This window comes from Odocoileus virginianus, chromosome 6 (genome assembly GCF_023699985.2).
Source record: "Odocoileus virginianus isolate 20LAN1187 ecotype Illinois chromosome 6, Ovbor_1.2, whole genome shotgun sequence".
In the NCBI taxonomy this organism is placed as follows: Eukaryota; Metazoa; Chordata; class Mammalia; order Artiodactyla; family Cervidae; genus Odocoileus; species Odocoileus virginianus.
In genome coordinates, this window is record NC_069679.1 from 89,197,871 (window position 1) to 89,219,848 (window position 21,978).

General features: G+C 44.4%; 1 protein-coding gene and 1 long non-coding RNA gene across 2 annotated transcripts; one reads left to right on the plus strand and one right to left on the minus strand.

Moving 5' to 3' along the window:
- Positions 1-5,239: 5,239 nt before the first annotated feature.
- On the minus strand, positions 5,240-10,257 carry LOC139035714 (uncharacterized). The gene is made up of 2 exons (XR_011488430.1): positions 9,289-10,257; positions 5,240-8,971 (listed from the first exon to the last, which is right to left on the minus strand). It is a non-coding gene; the product is annotated as an uncharacterized lncRNA (long non-coding RNA).
- A 65-nt stretch (positions 10,258-10,322) lies between these two features.
- LOC110141771 (beta-2-microglobulin) lies at positions 10,323-16,637 on the plus strand. The gene is made up of 4 exons (XM_020900759.2): positions 10,323-10,430; positions 14,288-14,563; positions 15,087-15,114; positions 16,126-16,637. Exons 1-3 carry the CDS (start codon positions 10,364-10,366, stop codon positions 15,098-15,100), a joined length of 357 nt encoding a protein of 118 aa, XP_020756418.1. The 5' UTR covers positions 10,323-10,363; the 3' UTR covers positions 15,101-15,114; positions 16,126-16,637.
- Positions 16,638-21,978: the final 5,341 nt, after the last annotated feature.

A 21,978-nucleotide genomic window follows, 5' to 3' on the forward strand; every position in this document is an offset into this window, starting at 1 on the left:
GAGTTAAAATAGGGAAAAAATGGCAATGTTACAATACAGGATTTGATAAAAATATGGAATATGCATATAATAGAATGCTATGAAAATATGAAAAACTACAAGGACCTTTTATTATAGAAACAGGCATGCTGTGCACGTGTGTGTATGTGCTCAGTCATGCTCAACTCCTTGTGACCCCTATGGACTGTAGCCCGCCAGGCTCCTCTGTCCATGGGACTTTCCCAGCAAGAATACTGGAGTGGGTTGCCATTTCCTCCTTCACAACCCAGGGATCAAACCCTCATCTTCTGTGTCTCCAGTACTTCAGGCAGATTCTTCACCCACTGAGTCATCAGAGAAGCTGATACATCATTAAATAAAACAGCTACTGCAAAGAAATACGGGCCGAATGATTACATCTTTGTAACCTGTATATGCAGGTCAGGAAGCAACAGTTAGAACTGGACGTGGAACAACATACTGGTTCCAAATAGGAAAAGCAGTATGTCAAGGCTGTATATCATCACCCTGCTTATTTAACTTATATGCAGAGTACATCGTGAGAAACGCTGGGCTGGAAGAAGCACAAGCTGGAATCAAGATTTCCGGGAGAAATATCAATAACCTCAGATATGCAGACAACACTATCCTTATGGCAGAAAGTGAAGAGGAACTAAAAAGCCTCTTGATGAAAGTGAAAGAGGAGAGTGAAAAAGTTGGCTCAAAGCTCAACACTCTGTGTATCTGTGTATCTTAGAAAACTAAGATCATGGCATCTGGTCCCATCACTTCATGGGAAATAGATGTGGAAACAGTGGCTGACTTTATCTTTCTGGGCTCCAAAATCACTGCAGATGGTGACTGCAGCCATGAAATTAAAAGACGCTTACTCCTTAGAAGGCAAGTTATGACCAACCTAGACAACATATTTAAAAGCAGAGACATTACTGTGCCAACAAAGGTCCATCTAGTCAAGGCTATGGTTTTTCCAGTAGTCATGTATGGATGTGAGAGTTGGACCATAAAGAAAGCTGAGCACCGAAGAACTGATGCTTTTGAACTGTGGTGTTGGAGAAGACTCTTGAGAGTTCCTTGGACTGTAAGAAGATCCAACCAGTCCATCCTAAAGGAGATCAGTCCTGGGTGTTCATTGGAAGGACTGATGTTGAAGCTGAAACTCCAATACTTTGGCCACTTCATGCAAAGAGCTGACTCAATGGAAAAGACATTAATGCTGGGAAGGATTGGGGGCAGGAGGAGAAGGGGACAACAGAGGACGAGATGGTTGGATGGCATCATTGACTCGATGGACATGGGTTTGGGTAAACTCCAGGAGTTGGTGATGGACAGGGAAGACTGGCGTGCTGCGGTTCACGGGGTCGCAAAGAGTCGGACACGACTGAATGACTGAACTGAATTGAACCTGTACATGAATAGACAGAGTCTGGGAACAAACATTAGTTCATTAGAAGTGGATATTTTTTGATGGTAGTTTTAACAGGTGATTTAAATTTTTATCTTTATTTTTACCTATGTTGTGTGAACTTTTCCTAAGGGATATGAACTTTATAATTTGAAAAAATAAGCTAAGTGGAAAAGTTACTTAAAATACCAAACAAAAAATGAGGTAAAGAAACCACAAGGAAAAAACAAAAACGAAGTCCCAGCTCCGCTGGCAGCAGCATCATGGTCCAAAGGCTAGGTTCACATTCTTTTTGTTGCCACTGAAGTCCTTCACAGGCTCTTTGAACCCTCTATGTGAAACAGGTTGCTTTTCTGGAATCATAATCTATCAAAGGTATATGAACCAGAATGCATGAACTCTTTGAGGAAAGAATTTTCCCCAGACCAGCCCCGTGCCTAGCACCTAGCAGGGCGACAGTAAAGGCGGGTAGCACTTGACTGACTGTTGTGAACACCAAGGCCTGATGGGCAGGCTGGGACCAGACCAAGAAGAAAGAAGCCAAAGCTTCGGGCACCGTTGTCCTGGAGACTAGAGGGCTCCTGCTCCTATTCTCATTTCCTGCTCAGCACGGCAACCACTGCTAGAGCAGGAGCGGTTTGCCTCAGTGGGTGTGTGCTGGAGGCATCGAACAGTCCAGGAATGGCAGTGCCCGCGGGGCCCACATCCCCGGGGCTGCCTCAGCTCAGCCAGGGCCGTGGCAGGACAGGAGGACCAAGGCTCCTGACCCAGCCGGGGCCCAGCAAAGCTCCTCCCCTCAGCTGCTGGGCTCCTGAGAGCCCTCCCTCACAAGCAGAGTACCCCAAGTGTGCCGTGTAGCCAGATCTGGTTAACTAACAGGTAAAGACAACGCAGAAAAGGCAAATGTTTACACCGAGATAGGCTCCTGGCAACAAAGCCGCAAAACTGTATGATTCTGGAGCAGTGTGAATGTTTCTTTGTTTTTTGTTTTTTTCCTTGCTGCTGTTACAAACTACCGCAAACCTGATGGCTAAAACATTACAATCTATCATCCTACAGTCCTGTCAGAAGTCCAACACAAACCTTCTGGGCTTAAAATGAAGCAGGGCTGCTTTTCTTATGGAGATTCACCTGCAAAGCCAGCATGCTGCAGCTCTCTGATTATGCTTCTGCAGTCACAACTCCCTCTGACCACAGTCAGGGAAATAAATTTCTCTGCTTTCACGACCTCTGTGGTCATACTGAGCCTACCCAAATCATCTTTGATAATCTCCTCATCTCAAGGTCCCTAACCTTAATCACACCTGCAAAGTCCCTTATGCTATGTAAGGTAACGTATTGAGAGGTTCCAGGAATTAGGCTATAAACATCTTTTTTGGGGTATGGGGGGAGGCATTATTCTCCCAACCACAGAAATGTCTATTATTGTTCATGATAGGTAGGCAGTTCTCTATATAAAGATCTGGGAAATATCTATTATGAACTAGAAATCAGCAAGTTCAGTAAATATTTATAGAATGTCCTAATTTTGTAGAATCTCCATTGTTCCCAATAAATGCTGAATGAATTCTCTCTGAGCCACCCCCCACCTGAAATATCCTGGCTTTTGTGGGGCAACGGTGGAGGCTACTTCATCCACTCCACTCTCAGGGTATTGAACAGCAGAGGGGGAAGTCCCACCTCAGTTTTCTAGTCTTTGGTCATTAGATAGAGTTTTGGCTAATTTGATAACGAAAAGTTGTCTTTTAGCAAACCCATTTGTGGCAAATTGATCTACAGTTGAAACCATAGTAGATAACAATGATAATAAATAATGAAATAAGGAAAATGACCACAGACTCATCAACCTTCTATTTGCTGGCCCCCTCCTTTGTACCTACACTGGTCTGATGGCTCTTGTGTATACATCTCTGGCATTTTTTTCCCTGTTTGTTTTAAATTTCTGATTGGTTACTAAACAATTATTTCTGGTTTCTTCACAGTCCTGTTTGAGGAGAAGTGTTTAGAAAAGTCCAAGAAACCAGAAAATAGACAGGAAGGGATCTGATGCAGGTTCAACATAGGAGGGGGTGGCCAGAAAGGACCACACACTCTGATTGGTCAGAGGCAGGTGTCAGTCAAGCAAGCTGGGAAGTGGGAAGGTGGGGCTTAGAGGAATTTGCCCAAAAGGAAAAAGAACATTTGTAGGAGAGTCTTAAATTTTTGAGAATGCTGCATGGAATCCCAGGCAGAATCAAAAGAATCCAAGTTGGGATTCTGCAGTTTGGGGTAGGTTCTGAGATGCAGACCCAAGGGCCTATGAAGGGAAAACACCCAAGAAAGGAGGCTGTGCCAGTAGCTTAGTCACTAGTGCAGTAGTCCCCAAGGATGGTGCCTAAGCCTTGGCTCCTGGGGTTGTCCCGTGCCCCCACAGTGACAGGGAGTCTTGGCTTCAGCATTTACCTAACCTCACTCTCCATCCAAGCTGAGGACTGAGGCTAACTCTAACTCTCTTTATGCTTTTAGTGGACACTGAGTTCTGAACACCTAATAAGAGCAGGCTCTGTAGTTATAACTTAAAAATTCCTCACCTTCTAAACTATATACAATATTTCAATATATCTATGAAGGGATGGGCTTCCTAGTTGGCACTAGTGGTAAAGAACCTGCCTGCCAATGCAGGAGATGTAAGACACATGGGTTAGATCCCTGGGTCAGGAAGATCCCCTGGAGGAGAAATGGCAACCCACTCCAGTATTCTTGCCTGGAGAATCCCATGCACAGAGGAGCCTGGTGGGCCACAGTCCATAGGGTTACAAAGAGTCACACACAACTTAGCATGCATGCAAATGAAGGGATAGGCACCAAAGCTTAACTGTTTCCCGTGGGGAGGAGAGAGAGAGGAGCAGACACAGGAGGGCAACTCTCACTTTCACTCAGTAGACCTCTGAGTGGTTGCATTTTGGCAGCAGACATCCATCATGTGTTGGAATTATAATTAAAAATAAGAAGTACTCAGTACTTGCAACACTGTGGTTACTACTATTTAGCTCTGCACTGCTTGATTTATTTAACACCCACTCGGTATGATTTCCCAATGAGATCACATTGGCAGCTGGAAGAGTGTGGTGGTCACACACAAGCCTGTGGGCAGAGATTCCTCAGCAGCCAGATCCTTCCTCTGTCTCAGCTTCAGTCTGCCCAGGTAACTCTCCCTCAATCAGTGATAACAGTATACCTGGCTTCCCAGGATCTTGCCAGGTTTTTCCAGTCCTTGTTATGGCTTCTAACTCTCAGGAAACAACACTCCCCTCTGTGTCCCACTTCCTTTGGATCTGTTGCCTGTTATATAACAGCACAAACCTGAGAATTCAGTCAGAATGAACACCTTAGGTGGCTGCCAATAAGTTAATTATTGTGCTGATTTGAACTCTAGGTTGGTGTCTCCTGGTTGGCAGTCTAGAGTCTTCTTCTGCTTTATCCTTACAGTATTTCATCTGCCACAAGCCTGCACTCAACTGACATAGCCTGTATTTAATGGCTCAGACAAGTAAAGATTCTACCTGCAATGTGGGAGACCCAGGTCGATCCCTGGGTTGGGAAGAGCCCCTGCAGGAGGGCGTGGCAATGCATTCCAGTATTCTTGCCTGGAGAATTCCATGAACAGAGGACCTTGGTGAGCTACAGTCCATGGGGCTGGACACAGCAACACTCACTTTTTCAATGGAATTGTCAGGCAAGTGTATACTCCTCGGTTCTGCCTCGTCACAACAAAGACTTGGAGTGACGGACATTAAAGCCCTTGGCGCATCACAGCTCTTGGGTATTGGACAGACCATGTTATAGCTCTTAGACAAATCAGTGTTACAGCTCTATTTTATTTAGAAAATAGCAAGGGGATCCATCCTCGAGGTGTGAGGGCATGCCGACCCAAAGACGCGAAGAGGGGAGAGTGGGGGAGAGTGGCAGCGCACGCCATGGATCCTCTTTTTATATGTCTTTTCCTCCCCCTACGGGCCTGCCCTGTGTACACTGGGCTGGCCAGGAGTGCTGTTGGTTCTCCCTGAGGTCCCCACTCCGGTCCTCGGACCTTCCTCTGACCTTCCTTTGTTCTATTTTTGCGGGCCTTTCCCTTCCTTGTCTTTTAGCCACTGCCATTTTGGACTCCTGTTTCCTATTCTAACTACCTAACATAATTTAACACGAAAGACTGAGGATTTCCAGCCCCCAGACAGATCTAACCAGGATGGACTGTTATTTTTTATATTGAAGTACAGTTTATTTACAGTGTTGTGCCAACCTCTGCTGTACAGCGAAGGGATTCAGTCACACACATACAGACATTCTTCCGAGCAGGCAGCCGTCTTCAAGCTCATTAAGCCACTTAACGACAGTCCTCTGACGCGCAGGATCACTGTGGTTTTAAATTTTTTTACAGTTTTTAGATTGTTCCAATTTTCTATCATATGCGTATAATACTTTTTCTCTATGGCAGAAAAAAATAAATGTGAATTAAAAAAAATACCCCAAACTACTACACATTGTGTTATTAGTTCCCGCTTCTCTGCATCACTCGTATGCTTTTAATTCTTGCCCTGATCCAAGCCACCCAGTGAACCATTTCCTGTGAACCCTTTCTCGGAAGTGGTTTTCAAGTGGATATTATGAGGCCTTTCAAATCACATGGGCTAGCACTTGAATCATAGCTCAGAGTGAACACGGACAAGCACCTTAATTCTCTGAAACTGTCTCTTCATCTGTAAAAGAAAGACCTACCTTCTATATTGTCATGTAGTTGGATCAGCAGCCTCCCAAATTTAATGTGTTGATGAATCACCTGGGAGGTTGTTAAAATGCAGGCTCTGACTTAGGTCTAGGATGGCCCCAAGGGTCTGCAATTCTAAGAGCTCCTAGAAGTGGAGCTGATGTTGTGGTGCATGAACCACACTCTGATGAGGGACACAACGTCTGCAGGAGCCTGGGCAGGGATGTCCTATCTGCGCTTGTTCCTCTCCTTCCAGGCGGCCTGGGTTTTCTGGCTGCTTGACAGCCCGCCTCAGAGAAGTGCTGACTGAGATCTCTTAAGGTGCAACCCAACTCACCTGAGCTTCAACCTATTTCTATTCTCTCCACTTCAATATCCTTATCATTTTTTTTTTTCTGTTCAAGGACTTCATTCTTCTTTGGCCTAACAAAGATACTGGTACCCATGCTTCTAGGTTACAGTTTTTAATTAATTAATTTATTTTTGGCTCTGCTGGGTCTTAGCTGCTGCATGCAGGCTCTCTCTAGTTGCTGTGAGCAGCGTTATTCTACAGTTCTGAGGCGTGGGCTTCTCACTGCAGCGGCTTCTCTTGTTGTGGAGCATGGTGTCTAGGGCATGCCCACTTCAGTAGTTGTGACCGGAAGCTTGAGCAGCAGTCTTCCCTGGCCAGGGACTGAACCTGTGTACCCTGCGTTGGCAGGTGGATTCCTAAAATGCTGGACCACCAGGCAAGGCCAGATAATTTTTTAAAGATTATTGAGGTATAACTGACATATGATAAACTACACTCAGAGTGTATGATTTAATAAGTTCCACAGTATGTATACCCTTGAGAAACCATCATCATACTCAAAGACATCTCCATCATCCGCCCAAAGTGTCCTTAAACTGCGATGCACCTCCAACCCCTGGACACCAACCACCTGCTTCTGTTGCATAGACTAGTCTGCCTTTCCCAGAATTTTAAAAACAAAGAATCATGCACATTTACTCTTTTCCTATCTTTTTTTCTTTTACTCACTTTTTTCTTTCAGCCTAATTATTTCAACCCTATGGATCATAGCCCACCAGGCTCCTCTGTCCATGGGATTCTCCAGGCAAGAATTCTGGAGTGGGTTGCCATGCCCTCCTCCAGGGGATCTTCCCCACCCAGAGATCAAACCCCGCATCTCTTATGTCTCCTGCACAGGCAGGCGTGTTCTTTACCACTAGTGAAACCTGGGAAGCCTCATTTATTGTCTCACTTTTTTCTTTCAGCCTAATTATTTCATCCATGTTATTGTGTGTACCAGTAACTCATGTGTTGTTTATTGCTGATAGTGTTTCATTGTATGGATAGCTGTCATAATTTGTTTATCCATTTGCCTGTTGATGGAACTTTGGATTTTTCCCATTTTCTGATTGCTACCAATATAGTTACTTTCAACAGTTTTCTACAAGTCCTTGTATCAACATACACTTTCATTTTCTCTTGGGTAAACACCGACAGTGGACTGGTTGGGTCATATGGCCAGGGTATGATTAAGTTAAAAAAAAACTTAATCTATTTTCCAAAATAGATGTACCATTTTACATTACCAACAAAAGACTACGAAGTTCCATTTCTTCCACATTCTAGAAAATATTTACAACTGTGAATAAACACAGTAAAAATTTTTTTAGGGAAGTCATTAGGGCCAAAAACCCCATTTCTTTCATTCATCCTACTCATGGGAGATAACACTATCAAAAGGCCATGTTTGTATATTTCCAGAAGTTTGCTCTTGTAAGAGAATATAAAAAAGTAATTGAAAAATGTACTAATCTCTGTCTTCACTGCTCTTTTAAAAAGTGATTTTAAAATAGATTTTGTCAGTGAATAGATCAGATTCTATCTTGTAAGAATTTTAAGTATTATGGTATTTGTCTGTGATGTGGTAAACAAGGACTATAGGAGTTTCCACTAGCTCTCTTTCTTCCTATCCCCGGAGGGCACTAGAAAATAACTCAACACGAACATCACAGCCTTCAGTTCAGTTCAGTTGCTAGGTGGTGCCCAGCTCTCTGCGACCCCATGGACTGCAGCACACCAGGCCTCCCTGCCCATCACCAACTCCTGGAGTTTACTCAAACTCATGCCCATTGAGTTGGTGATACCATCCAACTATCTCATCCTCTTGTTGTCACCTTCTCCTCCCACCTTCAATCTTTTCCAGCATCAGGGTCTTTTCAAATGAGTCAGTTCTTCGGATCAGGTGGCCAAAGTATTGGAGTTTCAGCTTCAGCATCAGTCCTTCCAATGAATATTCAGGACTGATTTCCTTTAGGATGGGCTGGTTGGATCTCCTTGCTGTCCAAAGGACTCTCAAGAGTCTTCTTCAACACCACAGTTCAAAAGCACCAATTCTTTGGCACTGAGCTTTCTTGATAGTCCAACTTTCACATCCATACATGACTATTGGAAAAACGATAGCTTTGACTAGGCCAACCTTTGTTGGCAAAGTAATGTCTGGTTTTTAATATGCTGTCTAGGATGGTCATAACTTTACAGGCCTTAATAGCCATAAATGAGTTAACAACAAACAAACAAAAGGGAGGGGAAGGAGTGTCTTTCCTCATGACATTATGTTTGACAATTATTCTTTTATTTCAAGAGAGCTATAGAGAGAGCTGGTAGAAGAAGTAGGTAAATAGCACGAATAATCACAGCTCTTAATCATTCCAGAACACTTACTAGGTGCTCCCTGGGGCTCCCTCGGTGCACACTTCCCTTCATTAGGTCTGTGGAGAGTAACCTGCTTTCTTTCGTGTAGACACAAGCTCCACAACAGGGATTACTGAAAGGTCTAAAAATAGGGGAAAGGAATCCAGCTGACATTTCTTGGGCTCTCTGGGGAAGCACCACCCAACTCCCTTCAACTGCACACCAGGGTGATTTCCAAGACCTCTGCCACTCTCCGCCCCCAGGTTCACTTCCTCTTCTGGGCATTCCACTCCAGAAATGATCCTTGGACACAGCCACCAGGTTAATGTCAACTCCTTTTTATGTTATCCAGGGAGAATGGGTTTTCTTAACGAGTCTTTGTAACACTGACACCCTCTTAGAATCTATAGGTGTAGCTTCTTTGTTTGAGCCCACAGAAGATGCAACCCAAATTCTCACCAAAATTGTCCAGTCCTCTATCTTCCAAGTGTCTGAAGCGCGAATGACATTAGAATCAGGCCAGTCTGTAACCTCAGCCTTTGGTTTTCCTATCCCTAAAAATATAACGGGGTAATTCCTACATCCTAGGGTTTATTCACGTATTCCCTCACAAGTTCAGTAGTTCCTTCCTTCATGCGTTTAACCAGCCGCTCGTCTGTACACTCATTCATTCAGTTCATCAAGTACCTTAGTCCGCGCCAATCACCATTCCAGTGTGCTAAGTCGCAGGGGGTATTGTCCCTCGAGGCGGTAGATACTCTAATGCTCTAAGCAGCTACTGCTTTTATGAGACTGTTTACTATCAGGGGTCATTTCTCCACAAATCACCAAAGCAAAGAAAATTACTTAAATTACAACGGCAAGATACAGGCTAGAATTTCTTGGCACAGACGTTTCGAAACGCCTTTCCTTTTTGGAAAATGTTCAGGGAGCAAGCAGGTCTTCCTTCATGCCAGATGGTTCTCTGAGCTAGCCCCATGAGGCCTCGCGGTTCCTGGAAACTTTTCTTGCCCAGAGAATCCAGAAGACTTGCAATGTATTTCTGGGCTGGAATTGCGAACCGAGTTCTGATTCTGCCCAGTACCGTTCAGTCCTTACCCTTAACTGTTCTATGCTTCAGTTTTCCCAGCTGAAAACCAGGTGCTAGCTAGGCTCCTAAATGGCTGTGGCACGCACGGTAAGTCAGTCCTTTAGCCTTTTCGGTGCTGTTCCGAAAAGCGAGGGTTCGTCCACACTGAAGTTCTAGGGTGAGCGGTTGGCGCTCCAAGCTTGGGCGCGCACCCCAGATAAGAGGGCGTCGATGTACAGGCAGCGAGTGCACCCAGCCCAACCCTGCCTTCCTAAGCATCATGAGACTTATTAGAAAATGAAACTGAAAACCAGGAAGCCTGTTTCTAACTTGCCCCGGCTTAGTTCGCTCGGAGACTGGTGACGGCCCGGCGGGCAGGCTTCCGATTGGCTGCCTGAGTGCGGACTATAAAGGCGAGCGCGGAAGGCGGCCGCTCACTCCGCCGCCCGCGCAGCTGCTGCAGGGATGCCTCGCCTCGCGGCCTTGGCCCTTCTCGGGCTGCTGTCGCTGTCTGGACTGGACGCCATCCTGCGTGAGTGTCCTCTCCTCTCTCTCCTCCTCCGCCAGCCCGTCCTGTCCCGGTGACACCCGCTTGGCACCCTGGGCACTAACTCTGTCCACCCCGGTCCCGCTCCCAAGTTTTCCTTCCCAGCTCGGTGGAGGAGCAGCCGGCTTCCTCTCGGGCGGTGGAAGCGGCGGGGTGCGCGGGGAGTGGGGAGGGGGTGCGATCCCAGGTCGCCAACTTCCCGGGGATGTGGGGAGGGAGCCCCTGGCACGCCCGGACGGTACCGCGTGGGTCGGGACGTAGTTCCCGGGTGCGGATGTGGTTCAGGCCGGGCGCGGTGGGGGAGGGATTCTCTTCCTCTGGTTCGCGGGGCTCTGGCTCCCCCCCCCCCCCCGCCCCCGCCGCGCATCTCTGGAGCGGGGGGGTGGGGGGTGGGTGGGGTGCGGGCTGGCAGGTCCCAGAGGGCAGGGTTGGGGTCTGCGAACTGGCTGAGACAACCCGTGGGCTTAGGGGGAGTCGCCGCCGGGGTATGTCGGCCAGCTGGCATCCTGAGGGCGTGGAGCTTCCTGCAGGCGCCAGGCAGGTTCACCTGCCCCTCTGTACTTTTCCCCAAACAAGGGGCCAAACCAGAATGAGGAATTTTCCGGTGACTTTAGTGGAATGCCTTGAGGTTTAACAAACCGATTCGCCTCGTTAATTCTCTTGTTCTCCTTACACTTGGCTTTTAATAATAATCATAGAGGTTCCCGGTGACAGCTGCTTGTCCTGCGCTATGTGCTGTGTCATTTAATTGTGAAAGGGGTCAGCGATGTAAATACGGCGCCTATCATCAGTTCAGTTCACTCAGTCGTGTCCTACTCTTTGCGACCCCATGAACCGCAGCAGGCCAGGCCTCCCTGTCCATCACTTACTCCCGGAGTCTACCCAAACCCAGGTCCACTGAGTCGGTGATGCCATCCAACCATCTCATCCTCTGTCGTCCCCTTCTGCCGCCCTCAATCCCTCCCAGCATCAGGGTCTTTTCAAATGAGTCAGCTGTTCGCATCAGGTGGCCAAAGTATTGCAGTTTAAGCTTCAACATCAGTCCTTCCAATGAACCCCCAGGCCTGATCTCCTTTAGGATGGACTGGTTGGGTCCCCTTGCAGTCCAAGGGACTCTCAAGGGTCTTTTCCAGCACCACAATTCAAAAGCATCAATTCTTCAGCACTCAGCTTTCTTTATGGTCCAACTCTCACATCCATGCGTGACTACTGGAAAAACCATAGCCTTGACTAGACGGACCTTTGTGGACAAAGTAATGTCTCTGCTTTTTAATATGCTGTCTACGTTGGTCATAAAGGAAGGAAAGTTATGACCAACGTAGACAGCCTGTCATCAGGATGTCACAAATGAGGAAAGGGAGGCTGACAAGTTGAAGTAAGTTAATCCCGCAGGGGATCAGTGGCAGACAGTAGAGCCTGACCAGAGCCTTTGGCCAGGTGGTGCGCCCGTTAGGCGTCACCTGTGCATTTTTCATAATCATCTGGGCTGAGATTCTAGGGAGCAGGCTGGGCAGCCATGGGCCTCTGTGGCCTTTGTTCACCAAGGGCTTCCTCCTTTGGCTCCTTGCCTGGTTCTTTCCAAGATGAAGTGTCTCTCTACTTTCAGTTTTGAGTAAGTGAAGGTTTATCAGTTAGAAAGGTTGTAAAACTAGGGATGAATAATCAACACACTTGCCCAGGTTGTCAGGGACAGTGTGTGATGCCTTCTAAATACACTGAAGATCAGATTTCTCTTTCGTTTGAAAATGGAATTTAAAATTTATTTGCCAAGAAAAACATGTGATGTCTGTATTATCACTCTTATTGGTATTTTGTTGTGGCTATAGAATTCTTCCCAAAAAATAACAAGCAGACATTAAAAAGTATGTTAATTAGAAAACTTCCAAGATAATACATGCCTGGAAAATACACAGGGGATTTCTAGAAGACATTCAAAAAACATGTAGACATGTAGTTGTGATTCACTTTCCTGGGGCGGGGCGGGGCGGGGTGGGGGGAGTGTCCTATCTTCTGCTCTTTCCCTGTGTAGGTTTTATTTCAGTCTGGGCGTAAATTAAGTTTTCAGTTAAACTACAGAAGCTAAAATAACTCTCCCCATAATGCAGAAGCAGTAAGTGGCTGAAGCCCGATTCAAACCCAGGCCTGTTGGATGCATCTCCTTCTTCTGGAAACTACTATTGTGATACCCTTGCAAACCTGCCCCCTGCACAAACCTGCCTAGCTCTCCCTCAAAGGGAGAATTCCAGGTGGAATGAACCTGTGCTCTCAGTACTGTAGTGTGTATTATGGTCTAGTTACTAGATCCGCCTGCAGTGCGGGAGACCTGGGTTCGATCCCTGGTTGGAAAGATCCCCTGGAGAAGAGAAAGGCTACCCACTCCAGTATTCTGGCCTGGAGAATTCCATGGACTCTATAGTCCATGGGGTTGCAAGGAGTCAGACATGATGGAGTGACTTAACTGTCACTTATTAGAAGCTCAAATAAAGAGGTTTCTGTTTTATCTTCACTTTGACTGATGGAAAAGTACCAGGGCTTCATAGTACTTCCAGTCTAGCGCTTAGTGGGACTAGGGGTCTTTTCTTTGATGATCGGATGATTCTGCAAAGATGCATCCAGTCACAGTGGCCTGGACTCCTCCTCCTCTGTACCTCCTGGACATAGAGGGTGAACTGGCCTTTGTAATCATGTCCCCTGAGTGTATTTGTATTTAAGTGGATTATATACATATATTTATATCAGTCTGTATATTTAGTAGCATTAACAGTTCGCTTAGAAAAATACAGATATAGAGCTTATAATATTTTCTTCCACATTCTCATGGAGGGTCTCAACATGCATTTCATTTTGGAATCCACCTGTCCTGTAGCAATATATAATATTCTCAACCTGGCAGATTATGGAAGTCACTTAACCATGCTCATTAAAAATGCAGATTCCACTGTCACATGCATTAATCCACTTGGTCCTAACAGAGAGTATAATCTTTCCCATCTGCCACAGTCCCCACTCTTCCCTGTTGTTCTCACCCAGCCCAGCCCACTCATCTCAGGTGTTTTCCAGCTCCTGTGGGTGTTTCACTTTTATTTCTTTGTTGTCTGGCTCATGAAATCAGGTACACAATCAGATGGAGATTTGTCCTATAAGCTCCAGACGTGATGAGGAGGTTGTGTTCTGTAGAAATATACTTTGGGTTGATGCTGTTAGGAACCTGAGCAAGGAGGTAACAATAATTACACCTGCCATTTATTTACCAAGCAACTGCAGTGTGCAGGGCACTGTACTAGGCACCTATTGAGAAGTCTGGTGGGTGTGCATCTAGACAAGAGACCAGGAAGAAAGAAGTAAATGTAAGGGAAATAATTGACGGGGCTGAAAGAGGGTGTAATAAGGGAGTTTTTTTTGATGTGGCCACCCTGGAGGGTGTGTGAAGTGAGGAACGAAGCTCAATCAGTAGAGTGGGGCCAGATCATGTAGACTCTTGAGTGGTATCGATTCTATGTGCTGAGGAGCCATGAAACCTTCTTGAGAGCCTCCGCACACAATTGTTAAAAGATACAGCACAATATCCACTGACAGAAAAAGATGTTACTAGAAATCTGCTAGAAAAAGCCTGAAAGGCATGTGTAGGGGAATTATGTGGGAAAGATACTAAGTCATGGTTTATCCCACAAACTGGAGGTGGCCATCTGCAAAAATGTCAGGTCATTTGGCCTGAGGGAAAGTGGAATTGGGAGAAATGGAGGACCCAGTGTAAACATTTGGTGCCTGATCTAGCTTCAGACCAAGGTCCCCCCAAGTGGAATACTCTGCAGTTTCATCTGTCTTTCCCTGCCGCTCCTCAGGTGCCCCAAAGATTCAAGTGTACTCAAGACACCCACCAGAGGATGGAAAGCCAAATTACCTGAACTGCTACGTGTCTGGGTTCCATCCGCCCCAGATTGAAATCGAATTGCTGAAGAATGGGGAGAAGATGAAATCAGAGCAGTCAGACCTGTCTTTCAGCAAGGACTGGTCTTTCTACCTGCTGTCCCACGCTGAGTTCACCCCCAACAGCCAGGATCGGTATAGCTGCCGAGTGACCCACGTCACTTACCCACAACCCCAGGAGGTTAACTGGGGTAAGTTTTCAAGTCTTTGGTTAACCACTGACAGTTGCATGTGAGCACGGCCGTGGCATAAAGCTGCTTTGATATAAAAACATCTGCATGCTGGGATTATCAGGGAATGTTGGTAAAGCTCTGCGCAGTGGCGCCCTCTGAGAGAGCTGGGCACAGCGTGGTCGCTGAGACAGTGGTCTCCCTGCAGTGAGAGCAGGGAGCATCAGCGCATGCACAGGCACTCCCGAGGCTTCCTCCCTGTGGCCCCCTTGGCTCTCCTGACCGCCTCGGGCACACCCAGGACCGAGGAGCGTCTCCGGGAGGCAGGGCCTTTGTGTGCAAGCCCTGCTACGGTCGGGCCCTCCAACCCTGGCCTCCTCTAGTTCTCTGGATTGCTTGGGATCTCAGGCTGGTAGGAAACGTCTAGGTTTTTCTTCACTGGCTCTTCTGCCATCTTTGTTTATAACAATTTTAGAGTTTTGTAGTACGCAGCATTTCAGAAGTCAAACTTAACTGTTTTCTTTCTCTCTTTTCTTTTTCATAGATCGAAACCTGTAAGCAGCACCATCAAGGTGGGTCTCTAACCTTAAGAAACCCTATTGTAATATCAGTATCCTGGGGACCATTCCAGACAGCTCTAATGTGATAAGCCTCACAGTCTGGAAGACATTAATCAGGGTAACAATTCAGCAGGCAGAGAAGAATCCCACGGGGTCCCATTCCCTGCCCCTGAGAGAGGGGGCGGTGAGGAAGGCCGTGGCCCTGGGTGTGACTTGCCCAGCATCACTCACCCTCTAAAGGGAGGACGGAGGAGCTGCAGGTGTGGGGCTGCAGGCAGAGGCAGCTGTTACCCACAGCACCCGCAAGTGTTTGCTCTTCTGCCATTTGCACGTTGGGCATCTCTGGGCCTTCAGAGGTGAACTGTCCCTTCCTTTGCGTGGCAGCTCTTTGCTAAATAGCCTGAAGAGAAGAGTGACATGGTTCTGCAGAGACACCATTCCTAAGTGTCTGGGCACTGTAGTTGGGTCTCTAAGCTCCCAGTCCAACAGAGGAGAGAAGTGGCAACAGGACTGTCGTAACTCAGTGTAAAGACGCTGTAACAGATGTATTGCAGCTCTAGCACCTGACTCTAGCTGTGAGACAGGGAGGGATTGGACTTCTCTGCCACTTCAGGTGGAGGCCAGAGGCAGACAATCCAGCTTTTCTGGGGAATTTTATTACTCAGTGTATCCTGGCATGGAAAACCTATTCAGATTTCCTGTTGCACTGTAGGACAGGGAAGTTAATTTGCCAGAGCATCGGAGAGTTTGGCTGACCTGCCCAGCGTCATCCAGTTACTCAGTGTTGGGGTTAGGATCTCAACTCTGACACCAGTATTCTTTTCTGTAATGTTGTTAGTGAACCAGTGGGATAAACCAGTAGGTTACACTCTTTTAATTCATCTGGAAAATTGCCTGCAGGTACTACTGTTACCAAGAATGATTTATATACAGCACAAGTTAGATAAGTTTGGTGGTGCTATCTGTAATCTAAATAAAATAAATGTATTTGGTAATAACCCTTTTTTTCTTTTTTTCCCCCAGGTTTGAAGATGCCTCATTTTGGTTGGACTAACTCCAAATTGTGTTTTCTTGCTTTTGAATACTGATACACTTTTATGCTTAGTGCACATAAATAAGAAATTGCATTGATGTTACCACAAACATCTTTTAATTCCTCTTTGTGCCTGTGTTTCCCTGTAGTTTGGTCTGTGTTGGTAGCGAGCTGCAGTGGAGTTGCTATGCTAGCATCTTAGAAGTGTGGAGGGAAGAACTCTGATGTTCAACGTCAACATCTGGGTCAAGTAAAGCCTTCAGGGTGTTTTTCACACAAATTGTACTCAGATAGGTATGTAGGTGTAGAGTAAATCTCCAATTTGTAATTTTCCTTAGAATTTAGCAGAATGTTGTGAAAGATAATTGTCAGAATTACTGGAAATGTGTCATAGCGGATGGCATTTTGTCATATAAAATGATATTTACTTCTTCTGTTGAGACATGGCTATGCCTGTTTTCATTTTATTTTGTTTTACTAATTAAAATGTGGTAAAACTTGATGTGTACAGTACTTATTTTTAACTCCTAACTCCTTCGTTCAAACAGGGAAGTGGTCATCAGATATCATTTGGAGAAGAATGTAAACTCCTGATGTGTAGGCTTTTGCTCACAGTGGAAGGAGCATCAGCAATTTGCATTTGACAAATGAGGAACAGCCTCCCTAAGAAGTTAAATAAGTAAAGGGTCTGTGGTCTGCTGAGAGATGTTGCTTCTGTCTTTTAACCAGAATTGTGTTCCCTGGGCTAAGGAATGAGGAATGTGCAGACTCTCAGAGAGAGCCAAAGTATCTGGAGGATTTTTTAGCAAGTGATATATCCCAATGAAAAATACTAGATTTAAAAGCCTCAAGGCATAGTTTATACTTGATCAGGTTTGTGCATTTTAAAAATCTTGACCATGAATTTGAGTTAGTGCTAGGTTCTGACAAGGTGAATAAAACTCAACACTGCTCTCAAATTGCCTTAGTGGAGATGAAGACATGCACTTAAACAGTTAAAATACATCCTGATAAGCAGTATAGCGTAGTTATGCCCAAAGAACTAGGTGACAGGAGAATGTGTTCAGGGAATAAAAATTTTCAGGCAGATCGTACAGTAGTTCTGCTTTTATTTCTTAAGGAACTCCCATATTGTTTTCCATAGTGATTGCTAACTTACATTCTCATCAACTATGTACTAGGGTTCCCTTTTCTCTAATATTTATCTATCTTACTAACTTTCAATATGCAAAAACAGAAACTTTAGGTAAAAGTCTTAGGGAAGCCATTTGCTTGTGCTGAGTGTTACTGGGAGATGGTTCTTCCAGTTGTTAAATGGGGCCTGAGTTAAGGAGGTAAAATGGTGAGATGTATAAAGATATGACAGGTGTGGATAACTCCAAACAGTGGCGCAAAGATGAAATGTGCACCCTGGATGCACATTAGAACTGTAGGGTAAGGGAGTTAGAGAAGGCGGGGTTTGGAAAAAGAACGAGACTGGCACTTTATAGAAACAGATCACTTTTAATGAGGCAAGAAGGGGCAGCAGTCAGATTAGTGAGCTGCTGCCCTAACCCAAGAAAAGAGTAAGTATATATAGGCATATATGCGGAAAGCTACTGTCTTTTTTTTTTTTTTTTATTCATTTTTATTAGTTGGAGGCTAAATACTTTACAATATTGTAGTGGGTTTTGTCATACATTGACATGAATCAGCCATGGATTTACATGTGTTCCCCATCCCGATCCCCCCTCCCACCTCCCTCTCTACCCAATCCCTCTGGGTCTTCCCAGTGCACCAGGCCCGAACACTTGTCTCATGCATCCAACCTGGGCTGGTAATCTGTTTCACTATAGATAATATACATGTTTTGATGCTGTTCTCTCGAAACATCCCACCCTCGCCTTCTCCCACAGAGTCCAAAAGTCTGTTCTGTACATCTGTATCTCTTTTTCTGTTTTGCATATAGGGTTATCATTACCATCTTTCTAAATTCCATATATATGTGTTAGTATGCTGTAATGTTCTTTATCTTTCTGGCTTACTTCACTCTGTATAATGGGCTCCAGTTTCATCCATCTCATTAGAACTGATTCAAATGAATTCTTTTTAATGGCTGAGTAATATTCCATGGTGTATATATACCATAGCTTCCTTATCCATTCGTCTGCGGATGGGCATCTAGGTTGCTCCCATGTCCTGGCTATTATAAACAGTATTGCGATGAACATTGGGGTGCATGTGTCTCTCTCAGATCTGGTTTCCTCAGTGTGTATGCCCAGAAGTGGTATTGCTGGGTCATATGGCAGTTCTATTTCCAGTTTTTTTTTTTTTTAAGAAATCTCCACACTGTTCTCCATAGTGGCTGTACTAGTTTGCATTCCCACCAACAGTGTAAGAGGGTTCCCTTTTCTCCACACCCTCTCCAGCATTTATTGCTTGTAGACTTTTGGATAGCAGCCATCCTGACTGGCGTGTAATGGTACCTCATTGTGGTTTTGATTTGCATTTCTCTGATGATGAGTGATGTTGAGCATCTTTTCATGTGTTTGTTAGCCATTTGTATGTCTTCTTTGGAGAAATGTCTGTTTAGTTCTTTGGCCCATTTTTTGATTGGGTCATTTATTTTTCTGGAATTGAGCTTCAGGAGTTGCCTGTATATTTTTGAGATTAATCCTTTGTCTGTTGCTTCGTTTGCTATTATTTTCTCCCAATCTGAGGGCTGTCTTTTCACCTTGCTTGTAGTTTCCTTTGTTGTGCAAAAGCTTTTAAGTTTCATTAGGTCCCATTTGTTTATTTTTGCTTTTATTTCCCATATTCTGGGTGGTGGGTCATAGAGGATCCTGCTGTGATTTATGTTGGAGAGTGTTTTGCCTATGTTCTCCTCTAGGAGTTTTATAGTTTCTGGTCTTACATTTAGATCTTTAATCCATTTTGAGTTTATTTTTGTGTATGGTGTTAGAAAGTGTTCTAGTTTCTTTTACAAGTGGTTGACCAGTTTTCCCAGCACCACTTGTTAAAGAGGTTGTCTTTTTTTCCATTGTATATCCTTGCCTCCTTTGTCAAAGATAAGGTGTCCATAGGATTGTGGATTTATCTCTGGGCTTTCTATTCTGTTCATTGATCTATATTTCTGTCTTTGTGCCAGTACCATACTGTCTTGATGACTGTGGCTTTGTAGTATAGTCTGAAGTCAGGCAGGTTGATTCCTCCAGTTCCATTCTTCTTTCTCAAGATTACTTTGGCTATTCGAGGTTTTGATTAAAACTCTCCAGAAGGCAGGAATAGAAGGAACATACCTCAACATAATAAAAGTTATATATGACAAACCCACAGCAAGCATTACCCTCAATGGTGAAAAATTGAAAGCATTTCCCCTAAAATCAGGAACAAGACAAGGGTGCCCACTCTCACCACTACTATTCAACATAGTTTTGGAAGTTTTGGCCACAGCAATCAGAGCAGAAAAGTAAAAGGAATCCAGATAGGAAAAGAAGAAGTGAAACTCTAGCTGTTTGCAGATGACATGATCCTCTACATAGATATTCCTAAAGACTCTACCAGAAAATTACTAGAGCTAACCAACGAATATAGTAAAGTTGCAGGATATAAAATTAACACACAGAAATCCCTTGCATTCCTATACACTAACAATGAGAAAACAGAAACAGAAATTAAGGAAACAATACCATTCACCATTGCAACAAAAAGAATAAAATACTTAGGAGTATATCTACCTAAAAAACAAAAGACCTATACATAGAAAACTACGAAACACTGATGAAAGAAATCAAAGAGGACACAAACAGATGGAGAAATATACCGTGTTCATGGATTGGAAGAATCAATATTGTCAAAATGGCTATTCTACCCAAAGCAATCTATAGATTCAATGCAATCCCTATTAAGCTACCAACGGTATTTTTCACAGAACTAGAACAAATAATTTCTCAATTTGTATGGAAAGCTACTGTCTTAAGGGGGCCTGTTCTCCAGGTTGTTCGGAGTGGGTGGGGCAAGGAATTTTGGAAATCGGCCAGAGGCTGGACTGGCTGGGAGCAGGGTGTAATCAGCCTTAATGTCCATTTTTTTTCTTTGGGTGAGAGAGTTCTTTGTTTTTGCATAGAATGGTGGGGAGGACCTAGAGGGGAGTTTTAATTCCTGGCTATTTTGAGCCATGTAACTTTCCTTCAAGAATCACTTACGGAACTTAATAAAAAATACCAGCTCTAAAAATTAAAGCCTATTAAAAAAACCCACCACCTTCCCAAGCACCAATCCAGACCAACTAAATTGCAGTCTGTAAGTATGGAGGCCACATATCAGTATTACTATTTTTTTTTTTTTAAGTTAAGGCCTTATTTTTTTAGAGCAGTTTTAGGATCTCAGCAACACTGAGGGGAAAGTGTAGATGTTTCCCAAATACCTCTTGCACCCACACATGCATAGCCTCCCCTACTATCAACACCCCCCACCAGAGTGGTACATTTATTAAAACTGATGAACCCATAGTAGCACATAATCAACAAGGTTCATAATTTAAGGTTGTTCTTGGTGTTTTGTTCCATAGGTATAACCCAAATGAACTTTTTGGCCAACCCAATATCATAACATGTATCAATCATTATACTGCCCTAAACTATGTGCTCTACCTATTAATTTCTGCCACCCCTGGAAATCACTGATCTTTTTTTCACTGTCCCCATAGTTTTTCCTTATCCAAAATGTTATATCCTGAATCATGCAATATGCAGCTTTTTCATATTGACTTTTTCCATGTACTCATATGCATTTAAAGTTCCTCCATGTCTTTTTTTTTTTTTTAAATGACTTTATAACTCATCTTTAAGCTTTGAGTAATATTACATTATCTGGATGTACCACAGTCTATCCATTCATCTACTGAAGTACATTTTGGTTTGTTCCAAATTTGGGTAATTATGGGTGAGGCTGCTATAAACAGCATGTGCAGATTATTGTGGACTTAAGTTTTCACAGTATTTAGTTAAATTTTTACATAGTTCTTAGGTATAGCCAAGGTTGAGATTCATTGAGTTACATCATAAAAGACTTTTTTGTTCCATGTCACTCAACAACTATTTTGTGAAAAGCTGCTTTGCTGGCTGATGTTTCAATGTAATGACAATTTGGAGCATGCTTTAGTCTCTCATTTCAGAAGACAAGATTGATCAAAGAGGAGAAATACTGGAGCTTAATTAAACTTATTAAATATAACTGCAGTTGCAAATTAGAAAGTGTCAATTTCAGTAATAAGGAATTAGATCTTATATTCTAACTTGTAAGAATACCCATGTTCTATGGCTGAAGCAGAAAAGCAGTTTCTAGAAAATATATATAAGCCGTTATATGTAAGTACATGCATTTTATATCTGTATCATACACCAAAGCAGGTCTGGTAAGTCACACCCTGCTCTGAATTGTTATTCAAGGCATGAATGAGGGTAAATAAAGAGAAAGCAAGTCATTTTCATTAGTGTCAGTTGGTGTTTTCCAGAAACCATATGTACTAGGGGAAGTGGGGAGGGATGTGGGGGAGGCATGGGAGTTTGGGATTAGAAGGGGAAACCGGAGGCTCAGGCCTTGAGCAGTGGTATTCCCCTCCTGCTGCTCACCGTGGTCAACAGTGAGGCCTGTGCCTTGCTCTTCTCAACACTGGGAGATGTGGCAGCTGAGCCAATCACCACCTACCATGGCCTGGTCAGATGGAAGGAGGGTAGGACCCATCAATACTGCCCACATTCTCCCAGGCAAAGAACTGGTCTCATCCCAGGCTGTTGGGGTCCTTGCCCCAGCAGGATCCAGGGGTACCCTCAGAATGAATGGTGTGAGCAAGTGAGAGAGAG